Source organism: Fringilla coelebs (genome assembly GCF_963513975.1).
Source record: "Fringilla coelebs genome assembly, chromosome: 7".
Lineage (NCBI taxonomy): Eukaryota > Metazoa > Chordata > Aves > Passeriformes > Fringillidae > Fringilla > Fringilla coelebs.
The window spans coordinates 22,726,291-22,742,960 of record NC_140035.1 but is presented as its reverse complement, the minus strand read 5'-3'; the positions used below and the strand labels follow the sequence as shown (position 1 = coordinate 22,742,960).

General features: G+C 38.6%; 1 protein-coding gene across 1 annotated transcript in view; it reads left to right on the top strand.

Moving 5' to 3' along the window:
• TTN (titin) overlaps positions 1 to 16,670 on the top strand; it is a 238,891-nt gene that overhangs the window by 173,996 nt on the left and 48,225 nt on the right. The window contains exons 216-243 of the mRNA XM_084209604.1: positions 318 to 468; positions 557 to 838; positions 931 to 1,233; positions 1,338 to 1,640; positions 1,753 to 2,034; positions 2,512 to 2,811; positions 2,901 to 3,203; positions 3,322 to 3,630; positions 3,715 to 3,996; positions 4,228 to 4,527; positions 4,668 to 4,961; positions 5,058 to 8,024; positions 8,121 to 8,441; positions 8,550 to 8,834; positions 9,042 to 9,341; positions 9,673 to 9,975; positions 10,871 to 11,146; positions 11,262 to 11,561; positions 11,652 to 11,954; positions 12,194 to 12,493; positions 12,621 to 12,908; positions 13,001 to 13,297; positions 13,387 to 13,689; positions 13,783 to 14,088; positions 14,845 to 15,132; positions 15,236 to 15,526; positions 15,626 to 15,913; positions 16,080 to 16,670. Coding sequence (XP_084065730.1) covers positions 318 to 468; positions 557 to 838; positions 931 to 1,233; positions 1,338 to 1,640; positions 1,753 to 2,034; positions 2,512 to 2,811; positions 2,901 to 3,203; positions 3,322 to 3,630; positions 3,715 to 3,996; positions 4,228 to 4,527; positions 4,668 to 4,961; positions 5,058 to 8,024; positions 8,121 to 8,441; positions 8,550 to 8,834; positions 9,042 to 9,341; positions 9,673 to 9,975; positions 10,871 to 11,146; positions 11,262 to 11,561; positions 11,652 to 11,954; positions 12,194 to 12,493; positions 12,621 to 12,908; positions 13,001 to 13,297; positions 13,387 to 13,689; positions 13,783 to 14,088; positions 14,845 to 15,132; positions 15,236 to 15,526; positions 15,626 to 15,913; positions 16,080 to 16,670 — 11,116 coding nt within the window. The remainder of the gene's footprint in view (positions 1 to 317; positions 469 to 556; positions 839 to 930; positions 1,234 to 1,337; positions 1,641 to 1,752; positions 2,035 to 2,511; positions 2,812 to 2,900; positions 3,204 to 3,321; positions 3,631 to 3,714; positions 3,997 to 4,227; positions 4,528 to 4,667; positions 4,962 to 5,057; positions 8,025 to 8,120; positions 8,442 to 8,549; positions 8,835 to 9,041; positions 9,342 to 9,672; positions 9,976 to 10,870; positions 11,147 to 11,261; positions 11,562 to 11,651; positions 11,955 to 12,193; positions 12,494 to 12,620; positions 12,909 to 13,000; positions 13,298 to 13,386; positions 13,690 to 13,782; positions 14,089 to 14,844; positions 15,133 to 15,235; positions 15,527 to 15,625; positions 15,914 to 16,079) is intronic.

Sequence of the window (16,670 nt, the reverse complement as noted above, 5' to 3'; positions counted from 1 at the left end):
CACTTATATGAGTTTATGTGTCCAAAAATATATGTAATTCTTCTGAGACCAGATTATTGTAATTGCTAAATAGATAATTCTAACAACCTTCTATGTCAGAATATGTTAGAAAAAAGATGAATCTACAAAATAGCTTCTAGTTCCATGACATATATTTCTTTAAAAAATTCTGATAAATTCTGTGTGGGCTAGATCTATCTTAATACTTTTGTATGCTTCTAAATCCGAAATAATATCTAATGTCAGATTTGTTTCAAACTCTGCAAAGAAATTGATGGTATCTTGATGTTTGCTGATGTTACAATGTTTTTTTCCAGGTAAAAGATAGAGAAATTAGAGGAACGAAGTTCGTTGTGGCAGGATTAAAAGAAGGTTGTTTTTACAAATTTAGAGTTAGAGCAGTAAATGCTGCTGGCATCGGAGAGCCTGGAGAAGTTACAGACATTATTGAAATGAAGGACAGAATTGGTATTTATCATTTTGATTTACATTTTTAGTATCTCTAACTCAAAGTAAGAAAAGGAAATCACTGACTTTTTTTTTTCTCTTCTCTCAGTGGCTCCTGATATTAATTTGGATGCAAGTGTCAGGGACAGAATTGTTGTTCATGCTGGAGGAGTAATTCGGATCATAGCATACGTCTCAGGAAAACCACCTCCAACAGTGAGTTGGAGCAGGGATGAGCAAGCTTTACCAGAAGAAGCCAAAATTGAAGAAACAGCTATTAGTTCTTCTTTAGTCATCAGGAATTGCAAAAGGAGTCACCAGGGTTTATACACTCTTCTTGCTAAAAATGAAGGTGGTGAGAGGAAGAAGACAATTATTGTTGATGTGCTAGGTAAATAGCAGCTTCAGTGCTTGTGACAAGTTCAGTTTCATAAGATTCAGCATGTATGTTTCAATACTAATTTTTTTTTCTTTTGCTTCCAGATGTGCCAGGCCCAGTTGGAATGCCACTCCTTACAGAGAATCTAACTAATGACTCTTGTAAATTGTCATGGTTTACTCCAGAAGATGATGGTGGTTCTCCTATTACCAACTATATAATTGAAAAACGTGAATCTGACCACAGAGCTTGGACTCCAGTGACCTACACAGTTACAAGACAGAATGCTACTGTTCAGGGACTCATTCAAGGGAAAGCCTACTTTTTCCGAATTGCAGCTGAGAATATAATTGGCATGGGTCCTTTCACAGAAACAACGAAAGAGATTCTCATTAGAGATCCAATAAGTAAGAATATTTTTGGTTTGGATAACTGTCATATGAGATTAATACACAGGAAGATTCTAAATATGCAGAAAAATGAATCTACCTTATTTTTACCTTATTCACAGCTGTTCCTGACCGTCCAGAAGACCTGGAAGTAAAAGCAGTTACCAAGAACTCTGTTACACTAACTTGGAACCCTCCAAAATATAATGGAGGCTCAGATATCACCATGTATGTGCTAGAGAGCCGCCTCATTGGAAAAGACAAATTCCACAAAGTTACAAAGGAAAAAATGCTTGATAGGAAATTCACTGTAGAAGGCTTGAAAGAAGGTGACACCTATGAGTTTCGTGTGAGTGCTTGCAATATTGTGGGGCAAGGCAAGCCATCATTCTGCACTAAACCAATCACGTGCAAGGATGAAATTGGTATGTTTCTTTTTCATGTTTCTTTTGAAAATAGTAATTACATTTACTGATTCCTTACTTTTTCATATTAATATTGCTGACATTTGTGGGCTTTGTGTATTTTGTCTTTCAGCTCCTCCCACACTTGACCTTGACTTTAGAGACAAGCTTATTGTCCGAGTCGGTGAAGCTTTCAGCTTGACTGGACGCTACTCAGGCAAACCTGCACCAAAGGTTACTTGGCTAAAGGATGATATTGTTGTGAAAGAAGATGACAGAATAAAGATTCAGACAACTCCGGCAACTCTTTGTTTGGGGATAGTAAAATCTGTCCGTGAAGACACAGGCAAATATTGTGTTACTGTAGAGAACAGCACAGGATCAAGAAAAGGATTTTGTCAAGTTCATGTCGTTGGTAGGTTTTACTGAACAACAATATTGTCTGTGATTTCTATTGGTGATTAGAATTCATTATTTTTATAAAATATAAGTATTGAAATGTGTTCTTTATTACAATAATTCGATTTACTGCTTTTTAGCTTTTAGTTATACTAAAAAGCTATTTATTTCTTTTAAGCACATATTTAACTCTGAATTAGTTTATTCGGCATGAATAATTTAATCTCTCTGCATGCATTTAGAGAATCTCAACACTATAGAAAATGTTAATCACCAAACACTATAAGCATTAAGGAATTATTTCCAGTATGTCAAACATGTATTACAGAGGAATAACCCTGAAGTCTTGACTCCTTATTATAACTGTGATGTCAAGTTTTTAATTTTATATTATATTTCTATATAATATATTGTTCTATTGACAGTGTTTAATCAATGTTGTTTTGTGAAGTTCATAAAAAAGCATGGGTATACTTTATTTTTTCTTAAACAGATCGCCCATCACCTCCAGTAGGCCCAGTTATATTTGATGAAGTCTTTAAAGATCATATGGTTGTTTCCTGGAAACCTCCATTAGATGACGGAGGCAGTGAAATTACAAATTACATAATTGAGAAGAAGGATACACACAAAGATTTGTGGATGCCAGTTACATCTGCCACAGTGAAGACAACATGCAAAATTCCCAAGCTGCTTGAAGGAAGAGAATATCAAATTCGAATTTATGCTGAAAATCTTTATGGCATAAGTGATCCTCTCATCTCTGATGAGATGAAAGCCAAGGACCGTTTCCGTAAGCTTTTAGTTTTCAATTTTATTTAGATACTCCAATCTTTTTTCTGTTTGTAATGCTCATACACTCTTTTTTTCTTCTCACCCCAGGTGTTCCTGATGCACCTGAGCAACCAATCATTAAGGATGTAACCAAAGACTCTGCAGTAGTGGTTTGGAACAAACCATATGATGGAGGCAAGCCAATAACAAACTACATCGTAGAAAAGAAGGAAACAATGGCTACAAGATGGGTCAAAGCTACCAAAGACCCAATTTTCCCTGGTACAAAGTTCAAAGTACCTGATCTCCTTGAAGGCTGTCAGTATGAATTCCGTGTTTCAGCAGAAAATGAAATTGGTGTTGGTGATCCTAGTCCACCATCAAAGCCAATTTTCGCTAGAGATCCAATCGGTAAAGTATCACATTTCATTTCTCATTGAATTTTTAATGCACTCAGCTTCAGTTTCAAAATTATTCTAATAGTTTCTTTTTTTCTCTCCCATTTCTTTATTGTTGTATTTTATTGCAGCAAAACCAAGTCCACCTGTTAATCCAGAAGCGGTAGATAAAACTAAAAATTCAGTTGATTTATCTTGGCAACCACCACGCCATGATGGAAATGGCAAGATAATTGGCTACCTTATAGAGTTTCAGAAAGTTGGAGATGAGGAATGGAAACAGGCTAATCTTACAGCAGATTCTTGTCCTGAAACAAACTACAAAGTCACTGGTCTTACTGAGGGATTAACCTATAAATTCAGGGTCAAGGCAGTCAATGCAGCAGGCGAATCCGATCCAGCACATGTTCCTGATCCGGTAGAAGTAAAGGACAGGCTTGGTGAGTTTAATAAAATCAGATAAGTTTGCCTAAGAACAGACTTCTTTTTCCTCATTTTGTAAAAACTTGTATTTTTGATTCCAGAACCTCCTGAGTTAATACTTGATGCTAATATGGCCCGAGAACAGCACATAAAGGCTGGTGATACCCTGAGGCTTAGTGCTGTTATTAAAGGTGTTCCATTCCCAAAAGTTACTTGGAAAAAAGAAGATCATGAGGTCTCACCCAAGGCTGATATTGAAGTTACAGGAGTTGGCAGTAAGCTTGAAATCCGTAACACTGTCCATGAAGATGGTGGAATGTACTCCCTGACAGTTGAAAATCCAGCTGGATCAAAGACTGTTTCAGTAAAAGTTGTGGTCTTAGGTAATCTTTTTGTGTTCCCTTTGTAAAACATCTTTTTACTCCATAACTGAAGATAGGAAATAAAGGAATTTCTGGAAAATTTATATTTTTTTTTTATGCAAATATAAAAAAATAGAAAAAGGACTAAAAACTATATAAAATATAATATAGTTTATCTTGAAATTTACAAAGTTTTTTAAGAAATGCTTTGGTTACCAAATAAATAACAAATTATATTTTTGTCAATGTTAGATAAGCCTGGTCCACCCAGAAATCTGAAAATCAGTGATGTTAGAAGTGACTCATGCTATCTCACTTGGATGGAACCAGAAGATGATGGTGGCTCTGTGATTACCAACTACGTGGTGGAGAGGAAAGATGTAGCTTCTGCACAGTGGGTAGCCATCTCATCATCCTCCAAGAAACGCAGTCATATGGCTAAATACCTGATGGAAGGCACTCAGTATCTCTTCCGAGTTGCAGCTGAGAATCAGTATGGTAGAGGTCCATATGTGGAAACACTTAAGCCTATCAAAGCTATAGATCCACTGCGTAAGTGTTTTTAAGTTATATGGTTTGATTTTTTCGTATAGGATTTGGTAATTTTGAGGTTGTCCTGTTGGTATGAACATGATACACTGATACTGTAGATTTTTCATCCTAGTAACCATTTTGGTTTTGTGTTTTAAAAGATCCTCCGGGGCCACCAAAGAATTTGCATCATGTAGATGTTGACAAGACTGAAGTTTCCCTTGTTTGGAATCGACCTGATCGTGATGGTGGTGCTGAGATAACTGGGTATTTGGTGGAATATCAAGAAGATGGTGCAGATGAATGGACAAAGTTCCAGACAGTCCCTATGCTAGACTGTGTTGTTACAGGCCTACAGAAAGGAAAAACATACAAATTCCGTGTGAGAGCTCAAAACATTGTTGGTCTTAGCCTTCCAGATACAACTATACCAATTGAGTGTCAAGAAAAACTAGGTAATTTTTGGTTTTTCATGTTTTTTCACTGATTTTTTTCACTTTTCCTATAAGCATTTGCCCTGAAAAATAATTTCCATTTTTCTCTAATTTCAGTACCTCCATCTGTGGATCTAGATGTGAAGTTAATTGAAGGTCTTGTTGTTAAAGCTGGCACCACAGTGCGCCTTCCAGCAATTATGAGAGGTGTGCCAGTTCCCACAGCAAAATGGGTTACTGATGACACTGAAATTAAACCAGATGGCAAATACAAGATTGAGACTGACAATTACTCAACTGTGCTTACTATCAAAGACTGTGTAAGAAAAGATACAGGAGAATATCTACTCACAGTATCTAATGCCGCTGGCAGCAAAACTGTGGCTCTGCACCTTACAGTTTTGGATGTTCCAGGCCCACCAACTGGTCCTATTAATATTCTTGAAGTAACACCAGAATATATGGTTATTTCTTGGCGCCCTCCTAAAGATGATGGTGGAAGTCCTATAATAAATTATATTGTTGAGAAGCGTCAATCAAAGAAAGAAACTTGGGGAGTGGTTAGCTCTGGAACAAGTCACACAAAAATTAAGGTTCCAAGACTGCAGAAAGGCTGTGAATATATTTTCCGTGTCCGTGCAGAAAATAAGATAGGCATTGGTGCACCCCTGGATTCAGAACCAACAGTTGCTAAATACATGTTTGATCCACCATCCCCACCTGGTAAACCAACTGTTTATGATATTACAGAAAATGCTGCAACAGTGTCTTGGACCCTACCAAAATCTGATGGTGGAACTCCAATAACTGGTTATATACTTGAACGTCGGGAAGCATCTGGTAAATGGGTGCGTGTCAATAAGACACCTATACTTGATTTGAAATACAGAGTCACTGGTCTCTTTGAAGGCAACACATATGAATTCAGAGTTTTTGCAGAAAACATGGTGGGCTTAAGTAAACCATCTCCAAGCTCTGATCCAATAAAAGCATCACGTCCTATCACTCCTCCTGGACCACCTATAAATCCAAAATTAAAAGACAAAACTAAAGAATCAGCTGATCTTGTGTGGACAAAGCCCCTCAAGGATGGTGGCAGCCCAATTCTGGGATACATTGTAGAATGTCAGAAATGTGGAACTACACAGTGGAATAGGATTAATAAGGATGAACTCATTAGACAGTGTGCTTTCAGAGTACCTGGATTGATAGAAGGAAATGAATATAAATTCCGCATAAAAGCTGTTAACATCGTGGGAGAAGGAGAACCAAGAGAACTACCAGAAACTGTACTTGCAAAAGATATTCTTTCTCCACCAGAAATAAGCCTTGATGTGACCTGTCGAGACTTAATTACTGTCCGAGTAGGTCAAACAATACGTATTTCTGGTAAGGTAAAAGGCAGACCAGATCCTGAAATAACATGGTCTAAAGATGGCAAAGTACTAGTCCAGGAAAAGCATGTTGAAATACTTCATGATCTACCTAATGTTGAACTGCAAGTGAAGGAAGCCAAAAGATCTGATCATGGCAAATATATAATAGCAGCTAAAAACAGCTGTGGACAGGCTCAAGCTTTTGCTATTGTTAATGTACTTGACAGACCTGGACCATGTCAGAACCTGAAAATAAGCTATGTCACAAAAGACTCTTGTATGATCTCTTGGGAGAGTCCAGTGGATAATGGTGGCTCTGAAATTACAAATTACATAGTAGAATACCGTCAACCAAATCAGAGGGGATGGTCAATTGTCTCCTCTGATATTACTAAACGATTAGTAAAGGCAAATCTTGTAGAGAACCGTGAATACTTCTTCAGAGTTTGTGCAGAGAACAAAATAGGTCCAGGTCCTTGCATTGAGACCAAGACTCCTATCCTTGCTATCAATCCTATTGACAAGCCTGGAGAGCCAGAAAATCTTCACATTGCAGAGAAAGGAAAGACATTTGTATACCTGAAATGGAGAAGGCCAGATTATGATGGTGGAAGTCCCAATTTAAGTTACCATGTTGAGAGAAAACTGAAAGATTCAGATGAATGGGAAAGAGTTCACAAAGGCAGCATTAAGGAAACACACTACATGGTGGATAAATGTGTGGAAAATAAAACTTACCAATTCCGAGTTCAAACTAAAAATGAGGCCGGTGAAAGTAACTGGGTAAAAACAGCTGAAGTTGTTGTGAAGGAAGATCTTCAGAAACCAGTGCTAGATTTGAAGTTAAGTGGGGTGCTAACTGTGAAAGCAGGGGACACAATTAGAATTGAGGCTGGAGTCAGAGGAAAACCACAGCCTGAAGTCGTATGGGCAAAAGACAAAGATGCCACAGATCTCACCAGATCTCCAAGAGTCAGTATTGAAAACACTCCTGACACATCTAAGTTTGTTCTCACAAAATCCAGGCGCACTGATGGTGGGAAATATGTGATTACAGCAACTAATGCAGCTGGTAGCTTTGTAGCATATGCTACTGTCATTGTCTTGGACAAACCAGGTCCCGTACGAAACTTGAAGGTCACTGACATTTCAAGTGATAGATGTACTGTTACCTGGGATCCTCCAGAAGATGATGGTGGTTGTGAAATACAGAACTACATCCTGGAAAAATGTGAAAGCAAGCGTATGGTTTGGTCTACATTCTCTTCCTCTGTCCTAACAAACTATGCCAAGGTGACACGCCTCATTGAAGGTAATGAATATATATTCAGAGTGCGTGCAGAGAATAAAATGGGCACTGGTCCACCAACAGAAACACATCCAATTATTGCAAAAACGAAATATGATAGACCTGGACGCCCCGACCCTCCAGATGTCACAAGAGTCAGCAAAGAAGAGATGACTGTAGTTTGGAATCCACCAGAATATGATGGTGGCAAATCAATTACAGGATACATTTTAGAGAAGAAAGAGAAACGGTCACTAAGATGGGTTCCTGTTACTAAAACTCCGATCCCAGAGAGACGCAAGAAGGTCACTAATCTCTTCCCTGGTCATGAATACCAGTTCCGCGTCAGTGCTGAAAATGAAGTCGGACTTGGAGAACCAAGCTTGCCATCAAGACCTGTAATAGCCAAAGACCCAATAGGTAAAATACCACTGTATTTTTCTGTATTATTTCAATGTTAACAGATTGCTAAACTGTACAGCTGTGTTCTAATCTGTAATTTTTACTGTCTTGCAGAACCGCCTGGTCCTCCCACCAACTTGAGAGTGGTTGATAGCACAAAGACTTCCTTAACCCTTGGCTGGGGAAAACCAGTGTACGATGGTGGTGCACCAATTATTGGATATGTTGTGGAAATGAGACCAAAAGTTGAGGGTGCTGATCCTGAAGCAGGATGGAAACGATGTAATGTTGCTGCTCAAGTTATTCATACAGAATTCACAGCTACCAGCCTGGATGAGAAGCAATTATACGAGTTCAGGGTTTCTGCCCAAAACCAGGTTGGCCTTGGACGACCAGCAGAGTTGAAAGAAGCTGTGTCTCCCAAAGAAATACTTGGTGGGTTTTCCCATCTTCTTTTGGGGTGTTTACATATAGCACTTTATTTGCTTTATGCTTATTTTATTTAATGTGCAAAACTTTGCATTTTATTTTTTTGTCTTTCAGAACCTCCTGAGATTGAGCTGGATGCCAGCATGAGAAAGTTAGTCACAGTCAGAGCAGGATGCCCTATTAGACTTTTTGCCATTGTGAGGGGTCGCCCAGCACCAAAAGTCACCTGGAGGAGAATGGGTATTGATAATGTTATCAGAAAAGGACAAGTTGATCTGGTTGACACTATGGCCTTCTGTGTCATTCCTGATTCAACACGCGATGACTCAGGCAAATATTCATTGACACTCGTTAATGCAGCTGGAGAAAAGGCTGTGTTTGTGAACGTCAGAGTTCTGGGTAAGTAATGAGAGAAATACCTCAAGACAATTCTAAAACAATTTTGGATGTTCCTTGCAAGAATATTTATTACCCTCAGGTGCAACCATTTTTGAGCGTAATTCTATCACCTAACACTAACCCCCTCCATGTAGACAGCTGTTGGTCCCCTTTAATTTTAACGTATTAAAGAAGAAAATACTAACATAAATTGAAATTTCTTCATAGATACTCCTGGACCTGTGTCAGACTTCAAGGTTTCAGATGTCACCAAGATGTCCTGCCATCTTTCATGGGCCCCTCCAGAGAATGATGGGGGTAGCCCAGTGACTCATTACATCCTGCAGAAACGGGAGGCTGACAGGAAGACCTGGGCAACTGTCACGGCAGAACTAAAGAAAACTAGTTTCCAAATCGCAAACCTCGTGCCTGGAAATGAATATTACTTCAGAGTAACAGCAGTGAATGAATATGGATCAGGTGTTCCAAGTGACATACCAAAACCTGTTCTAGCAACAGATCCTCTAAGTGAGTATGCCTTTATGTATATTTTATGTTTGCCTTCATGGATGTTTTCTGTTTGTTTTTCTCTAATTTTAGCAGATTTTTGCATTTTTTTGAGTTAGTGTTTCTAAATGGAACAATGCTGCTAACTACTCAAGTATAAACATAAGTATGTCTGTATCAGTTGCTTTCAAATAATATGAGCAATGAATATAGTACCTTTGAAATTATTATAAAAGAGTTTCCATCTTTTATACATTGTTCTTGTTGAATTTGCATGGATAGCATCCAGTATTCAAGGGTAAGAAAATCTTGGAGATTCAGCGTTTAATGTGTTCCTTTTTTCCCCTGAAAGGTGAACCTGATCCGCCAAGAAAACTTGAAGTTACTGAAATTACAAAGAATAGTGCTACTTTAGGCTGGCTGCCACCGCTGCGCGATGGAGGCTCTAAGATTGACGGGTACATTGTTAGCTACAAAGAACATGATCAACCAGCAGATCGTTGGATGGAGTATTCAGTCGTGAAAGATCTCTCCATTGTTGTGGCTGGTCTGAAAGAGGGGAAGAAGTACAACTTTAGAGTGGCAGCTAGAAATGCTGTAGGAGTGAGTTTGCCAATAGAAGCTACAGGAGAATATGAAATTAAAGAACAACTCAGTAAGTAACAATTTGAATACTACCTAATATACTGCTTCAATAATTAAATGAAGGAGATATAGAGGTTTTTGAGTCACAGAAAAATGTTTGCTTTATGGAGTTTTCTGGAGGATTATGGTTAACTGTACTGAATATAAAGACTGGTAGTTTGAGAGATAAATTGGAAAGCTAGACCTGTTTTAATATAAGAGAAAATAAGTGGTTTATATTTTAAGGTTGGTTGAGAGTCCAAACCAAAAATCGTGGAGGACAGGTTGGCCTATTTAAGGTGGCAGAGTTCCTGAGGCACAGGAAGATGTAGGGTAAGGGCAAGATGAGTAGAATCTTCTTAATTTGGGACATGGGAAGAAAAAGAGACAGGAACAGGAGAATGAGAACTAGCCAGTGGAAGTAAGTACACCAAACATGCTGCCATGTTTCTTTTGGGAAAAAAAAAAGAGTTTGTGCAAAAGAAGAAGTAGGAGAAAAATAATTCAAGGATACAGAAAGACTGACTGTGCAAGCAGGTTTATCTCAGTAAGAACTTCAGTTTTCTATTCCATGTTTCTTGTAGAAGGTCAGCAATAAGAGAGCAACAGGTTTCAGATAAAAAGAGAAATTGTATTTTGTGCATTAATAGTGCACAAATGTCTACATAAATGTGTGTGAATGCAATCCAAATTCATAAATATTCTCTTATAAACTGTACAATAATACAAAGACTGGAATGGATATTGCCACCTGCAGAAGCCAAAGTTGTCCATAAGAGGAACCTAAATTAAAGAATTCCTAGTCATTCATACATGATTCCACTTAAGAAAGAAGCAGAGAAGTTTCACATGAAAAAATAAGGAAAAGTAAATTAATATGTTAAAGAAGTTGAATTTATTTGCCTCTGTGTGATTTTTTTTTACAGTCCCACCTAAGATTCTGATGCCTGATCATGTTCACATTAAAGCTGGAAAGAAACTGAGAATTGAAGCTCATGTATATGGGAAGCCTCAGCCAGTCTGTAAATGGCTGAAAGGAGATGAAGCCGTAGTTACATCCAGTCGCCTTGCTGTGCATAAAGCAGAAAAGTCTTCTGTTCTTATCATTAAGGATGTGACTAGAAAAGATACTGATTTTTATACTCTTACTGCAGAAAATAGCTCTGGTACTGATAGTCAGAAGATCAAAGTGACAGTCATGGGTATGTTCCATTTGGTTGTTTTTCAGTCCAGCTTTATACAAAGCTGGTTTTACTATATTCCAGTGGTTGCCATTTTATTTCATCCCTTTTTTCTTAATATACTTTTTTCATGCAGATAAACCAGGTCCGCCACAGCCTCCATTTGATATTTCTGAAATAGATGCTGATGCTTGCACTCTTTCATGGCACATACCTCTTGAAGATGGTGGCAGCAACATTACAAACTATGTAGTTGAGAAATGTGATGTAAGCCGAGGAGACTGGGTAACAGCTTTATCTTCTGTCACAAAGACAAGCTGCAGAATTGGAAAATTGATTCCCGGAGAAGAGTATATGTTCCGTGTTCGTGCTGAAAATCGTTTTGGGATTTCTGAGCCGCTTGCTTCTGACAAGATGATCGCAAGATACCCATTTGGTATGCCAGTTTTTGATAGCAGCATTTCTCTATTTAAACTTTCTACTAAGAAAGCATACAATTGATGTCTATCTTCATATTCCTTTCTAGATGTTCCCAGTGAACCAAAGAACGCACGTATTACCAAGGTCAACAAGGACTGCATTTTTGTTGCTTGGGATAGACCAGATAGCGATGGAGGCAGTCCAATCACTGGCTATCTCATTGAGCGCAAAGAGAGGAACAGCTTGCTGTGGGTGAAAGCTAACGACACCGCCGTGCGCTCCACAGAATACCCTTGCGTGGGCCTCATCGAAGGTCTTGAGTATACTTTCAGAATTTATGCATTGAACAGAGCTGGAGCAAGTAAACCTAGTAAACCAACTGAGTTTGTCACAGCAAGAGCACCAGTTGGTAAGCCACCCGTACCAATACTTTGCAACAGACTGTGTTTATTATAACTTTCAATATATCTGTAACTTATTATGATCTTTAGTTTGCCCTTCTGTTTGTACTTTTATGTTTATTATGACATCACTCTGATTGCACTGTCTAGGTATGCAGTAAATAGGATCCAGTAATATTATAGCTATTTTTTAATGTGTTAGTTCTTTTTTGAAAAATATACTATTATATGTTTTTATTTGCCATAGATCCCCCTGGAAAACCTGAAGTTATTGATGTCACTAAGAGTACTGCATCACTGGTATGGACAAGACCAAAGCATGATGGTGGTAGCAAACTTATTGGCTACTTTGTGGAAGCTTGCAAATTACCTGGTGATAAGTGGGTTCGGTGCAATACAACTCCATATCAAATACCCCAGGAAGAGTACACTGTCACTGGTTTGGAAGAAAATGCTCAGTACCAATTTAGAGCAATTGCCAAGACAGCAGTTAACATTAGCCGACCTTCAGAACCTTCTGATCCAGTGACCATTCATCCAGAAAATGGTAAGGAATACAAAAGCATTTGACAGCTCTGGAAGGAGTCTGTGCATATTGGGAACTAACGCTCATGTGAAGAATGAGACATTTACCTCCTACTAGATTGATTAACTTTTGGACTCTTTCCTTTCAGTTCCTCCCAGAATAGAGTTGGATCTGTCTATGCAATCACAGCTTACAGTAAAAGCTGGAACTAATGTGCGCCTGGAGGCAAATGTGTATGGCAAGCCAATGCCAGCAATCACCTGGAAGAAAGAAGGAGAAGTTTTAAAGCCATCTGAAGGTCTTAAGATCACCACGAAGAGAAATCTTGCTACAGTTGAGTTGTTCAGTGTTAACAGGAAGCAAACAGGAGACTACACTATCACTGCTGAAAATGCAAGCGGATCAAAGTCAGCAACCATTAGGCTTAAAGTACTTGGTAAGCTAAAGACTGTCTATGAATAAACACATTTATAATTAAATGATATAGCAAGAGATAGAACTATAACAATGTGATGTTAATTGTTCTAGATAAGCCTGGCCCACCAGCTTCTGTCAAAGTCAAGCATATGTATGCGGATCGTGCAATGCTTTCTTGGGAGCCTCCTTTGGAAGATGGAGGTTCAGAAATTACTAACTACATTGTAGACAAGCGTGAAACAAGCAGACCTAACTGGGCCCAAGTCAGTGCCAATGTACCCATTACAAGCTGCACTGTGGAGAGACTGATAGAAGGACATGAGTATCAGTTCCGCATTTGTGCTGAGAACAAATACGGTGTTGGAGACCCCATCTTAACTGAACCTGCAGTTGCTAAGAACCCATATGGTAAGTGCTTTGTGGAATAGTTTCATTGGTTACTGGGGTTTTACCTATACTTAAGAATGTGAATGTAATTTTCAAATAAATCTCCACAGATGTCCCTGGACCTTGTGATCCACCAGTAATTAGCAACGTAACAAAAGACTTTATGACTGTTAGCTGGAAGCCACCAGCTAGTGATGGTGGATCCCCAATAACTGGTTATATACTTGAGAAGCGTGAAACAAAGGCTCTTAACTGGACAAAAGTAAACAGGAAGCCTGTCATTGAAAGAACTGTTAAAGCTACTGGACTCCAAGAAGGAACAGAGTATGAGTTCCGGGTGATAGCACTGAATAAGGCTGGACCTGGCAAGCCTAGCGCACCATCTAAAGCAGTGTATGCTCGTGACCCTCAATGTAAGCTAAAAGTCTCAGATATTTTCCATTCTTATTTCCAAATATTATCATGCAGCATTTGGTATGCTAACCTTATGTTGTTTTAATTCCCAGATCCTCCTGGCCCACCTGCTTTCCCGAAAGTGGTCGACACTACTCGTAATTCAATAAGCCTGTCATGGAGCAAACCAGCATATGATGGAGGAAGCCCTATCATCGGTTATCTAGTGGAATCAAAACGAGCTGACACAGACAACTGGGTCAGATGCAATCTACCCAAGAATTTACAGGCTACACAATTTGTGGTAACAGGGCTGATGGAGGGTACAGAGTACCAGTTCCGTGTTTATGCTGTCAATAAGATTGGATACAGCGATCCAAGTGATGTTCCTGATAAACACACTGCCAAAGACATTTTAAGTAAGTTCACTGAAAGCACATTGCCTTGTTGACTTTTGCTTCAATTTATGGGATGAGTTTCAAAGACACATTTTGCCACAGGCACAGATTAATTTGGAACATGTTTTTACTCAAAAAATGTGGGCTAACAGTGGCTAATTTGGAAGAAAACAGAGCAGTTGGGAACAGAATAGACTTTTTCATTCTATGCTTTATAGCTTTCTGCCTCCTACTGGATCTTCAAGATTTGTTTTCTTTTTCTAATCATAATATTAGAATTTTCAGATCGCTCATGTTTCTTAAAACTTTCAGTTACCTTCATATCTTCTAAATAATTTGAAGCCAAGATTACTATTCTAAGCAGCTATATGATACTCTTTGATTGTATGACATTTACTCCTTAAGATACATGGTAGCTTTTGTATGCATTTTGCTGTACCTACAAAAGCATTGCTTCATAAAACTATCTTAGTTCAAGAAAAGCGTTGGAGTCCAGGGTGCTCTGAAACTCCTTTGAATTCTACAGAAACTAAGAGCCTTTCTAACATAAATGGTGTAAAGGCAGAAAAAAAAAGGAGGTGACATCACTGAAAAAAAAAGTATATTTTCAAATTATCTTCAGACATGAGTCAGGATACTTAATAACATCATCACAGGCATGAGAAGTTGGGTAGTCTAGTGAAATGCCAGTAAAGAGGGAGTTTTTGTCACAGTAACTTTTGTGATAATCTTAAACATGATGCTTTAATTACATGGGTTTTTTTCTCAAACACACAGTTCCACCTGAAGGGGAACTTGATGCAGAACTAAGAAAAGTCCTTGTGCTGCGTGCTGGAGTCACAATGAGACTTTACGTGCCAGTAAGAGGACGTCCACCTCCTAAGATTTCATGGTCTAAAGTGGGTGCCAACCTAAGAGATAGACAAGGATTAGACATCAAATCAACTGATTTTGATACCTTCCTGCGTTGTGAAAATGTAAATAAATATGATGCTGGAAAATACGTCCTCAGTCTGGAGAACAGCTGTGGCAAAAAGTCGTACACCATTGTTGTAAAAGTACTTGGTAAGTTTCAGGGCTTTCCCCATTATAATATATTTGTTAACTTTTTAACTGTTTTTCAAAGGTCTGTTTCTAAATCAAATATGCTGGTGTTGTGTTTATCCAGATACTCCAGGCCCGCCCATTAACCTGATTGTAAAGGATGCATCTAAAGATTCTGCCTACATTACATGGGAACCTCCTCTAGTAGATGGGGGCAGTCCAATCACAAATTATGTTGTTGAAAAACGTGATGCAGAAAGAAAATCATGGTCCACAGTAACAACAGAATGTCCAAAGACAAGCTACAGGATAACTAACTTAGAAGAAGGCAAATCTTACTTCTTCAGAGTTTTTGCTGAAAATGAATATGGTATTGGTGATCCTTGTGAAACTCGTGATGCTGTCAAAGCTTCTGGTAGGAAAAAATAATCCTTTTCCCCTATTTTTTTGTTTGCTTGTTTGTTTGTTTATTTTTAGCTTGAATGAAAACTTACTATGCTTTTCTTCCTTCTAGAAACACCTGGGCCAGTTGTGGATCTAAAAGCTTCAGCTGTGACAAAATCCTCATGCAATTTGGTATGGAAGAAGCCTATCAGTGATGGTGGAAGCCGTATTTCTGCATATATTGTTGAGGTCCTGATTGGTGAAGATAAATGGCAAGAAGTCATGCGGGGAAAGAACCTCCATTTTTCAATGAGAGACTTAAAAGAAGGACAAGAATACACTTTCAGAGTCAGGGCCCAAAATGATGCTGGATATGGAACTCCATCAGAGATCACAATTGTAGCAAGAGATGATGTTGGTGAGAAGCAAGATCATTAATTCAATGCTTTACTTACCCAAATTATATTTTATGCATACTATCATTACCACGTATACATAGAAATAAGGCACCCTTAAAACAGCATCTTAATTTTACCACAGAGTTTATGTATGGTGGAATAACTGAATTCCTTCATTTTTTACAGCGGCACCTGAACTTGACTTAAGAGATCTACCTGATTTGTGCTATACTGCTAAAGAGGGTAGCAATTTCCGTCTTAAAATCCCTATGAAAGGCAAGCCTGTCCCAACGGTAACTTGGAAGAAGGATGAAGACCAGGCAATTACTGAGAGTGGAAGAGTTGCATTTGAATCTACAGCAGTTAACACCACCCTTGTGGTACATGACTGCCAGAAAGCTGATGCAGGAAAATACACAATAACTCTGAAGAATGTTGCTGGCAGCAAGGAAGGCACTATTTTTGTGAAAGTTGTTGGCAAACCTGGCATACCAACAGGTCCAGTGAAATTTGACGAAGTCACAGCTGATGCCATAACCTTAAAATGGGGCCCTCCAAAAGATGATGGTGGTTCAGAAATCACTAACTATGTTCTAGAGAAGAGAGATAACGTAAACAATAAGTGGGTGACTTGTGCCTCTGCAGTCCAGAAAACCACATTTAGAGTTACAAGACTTCATGAAGGAAATGAATATACATTCAGGATCAGGGCTGAAAATAAATATGGAGTAGGGGAAGGTCTTAAATCAGAGCCTGTCATTGCAAAACATCCATTTG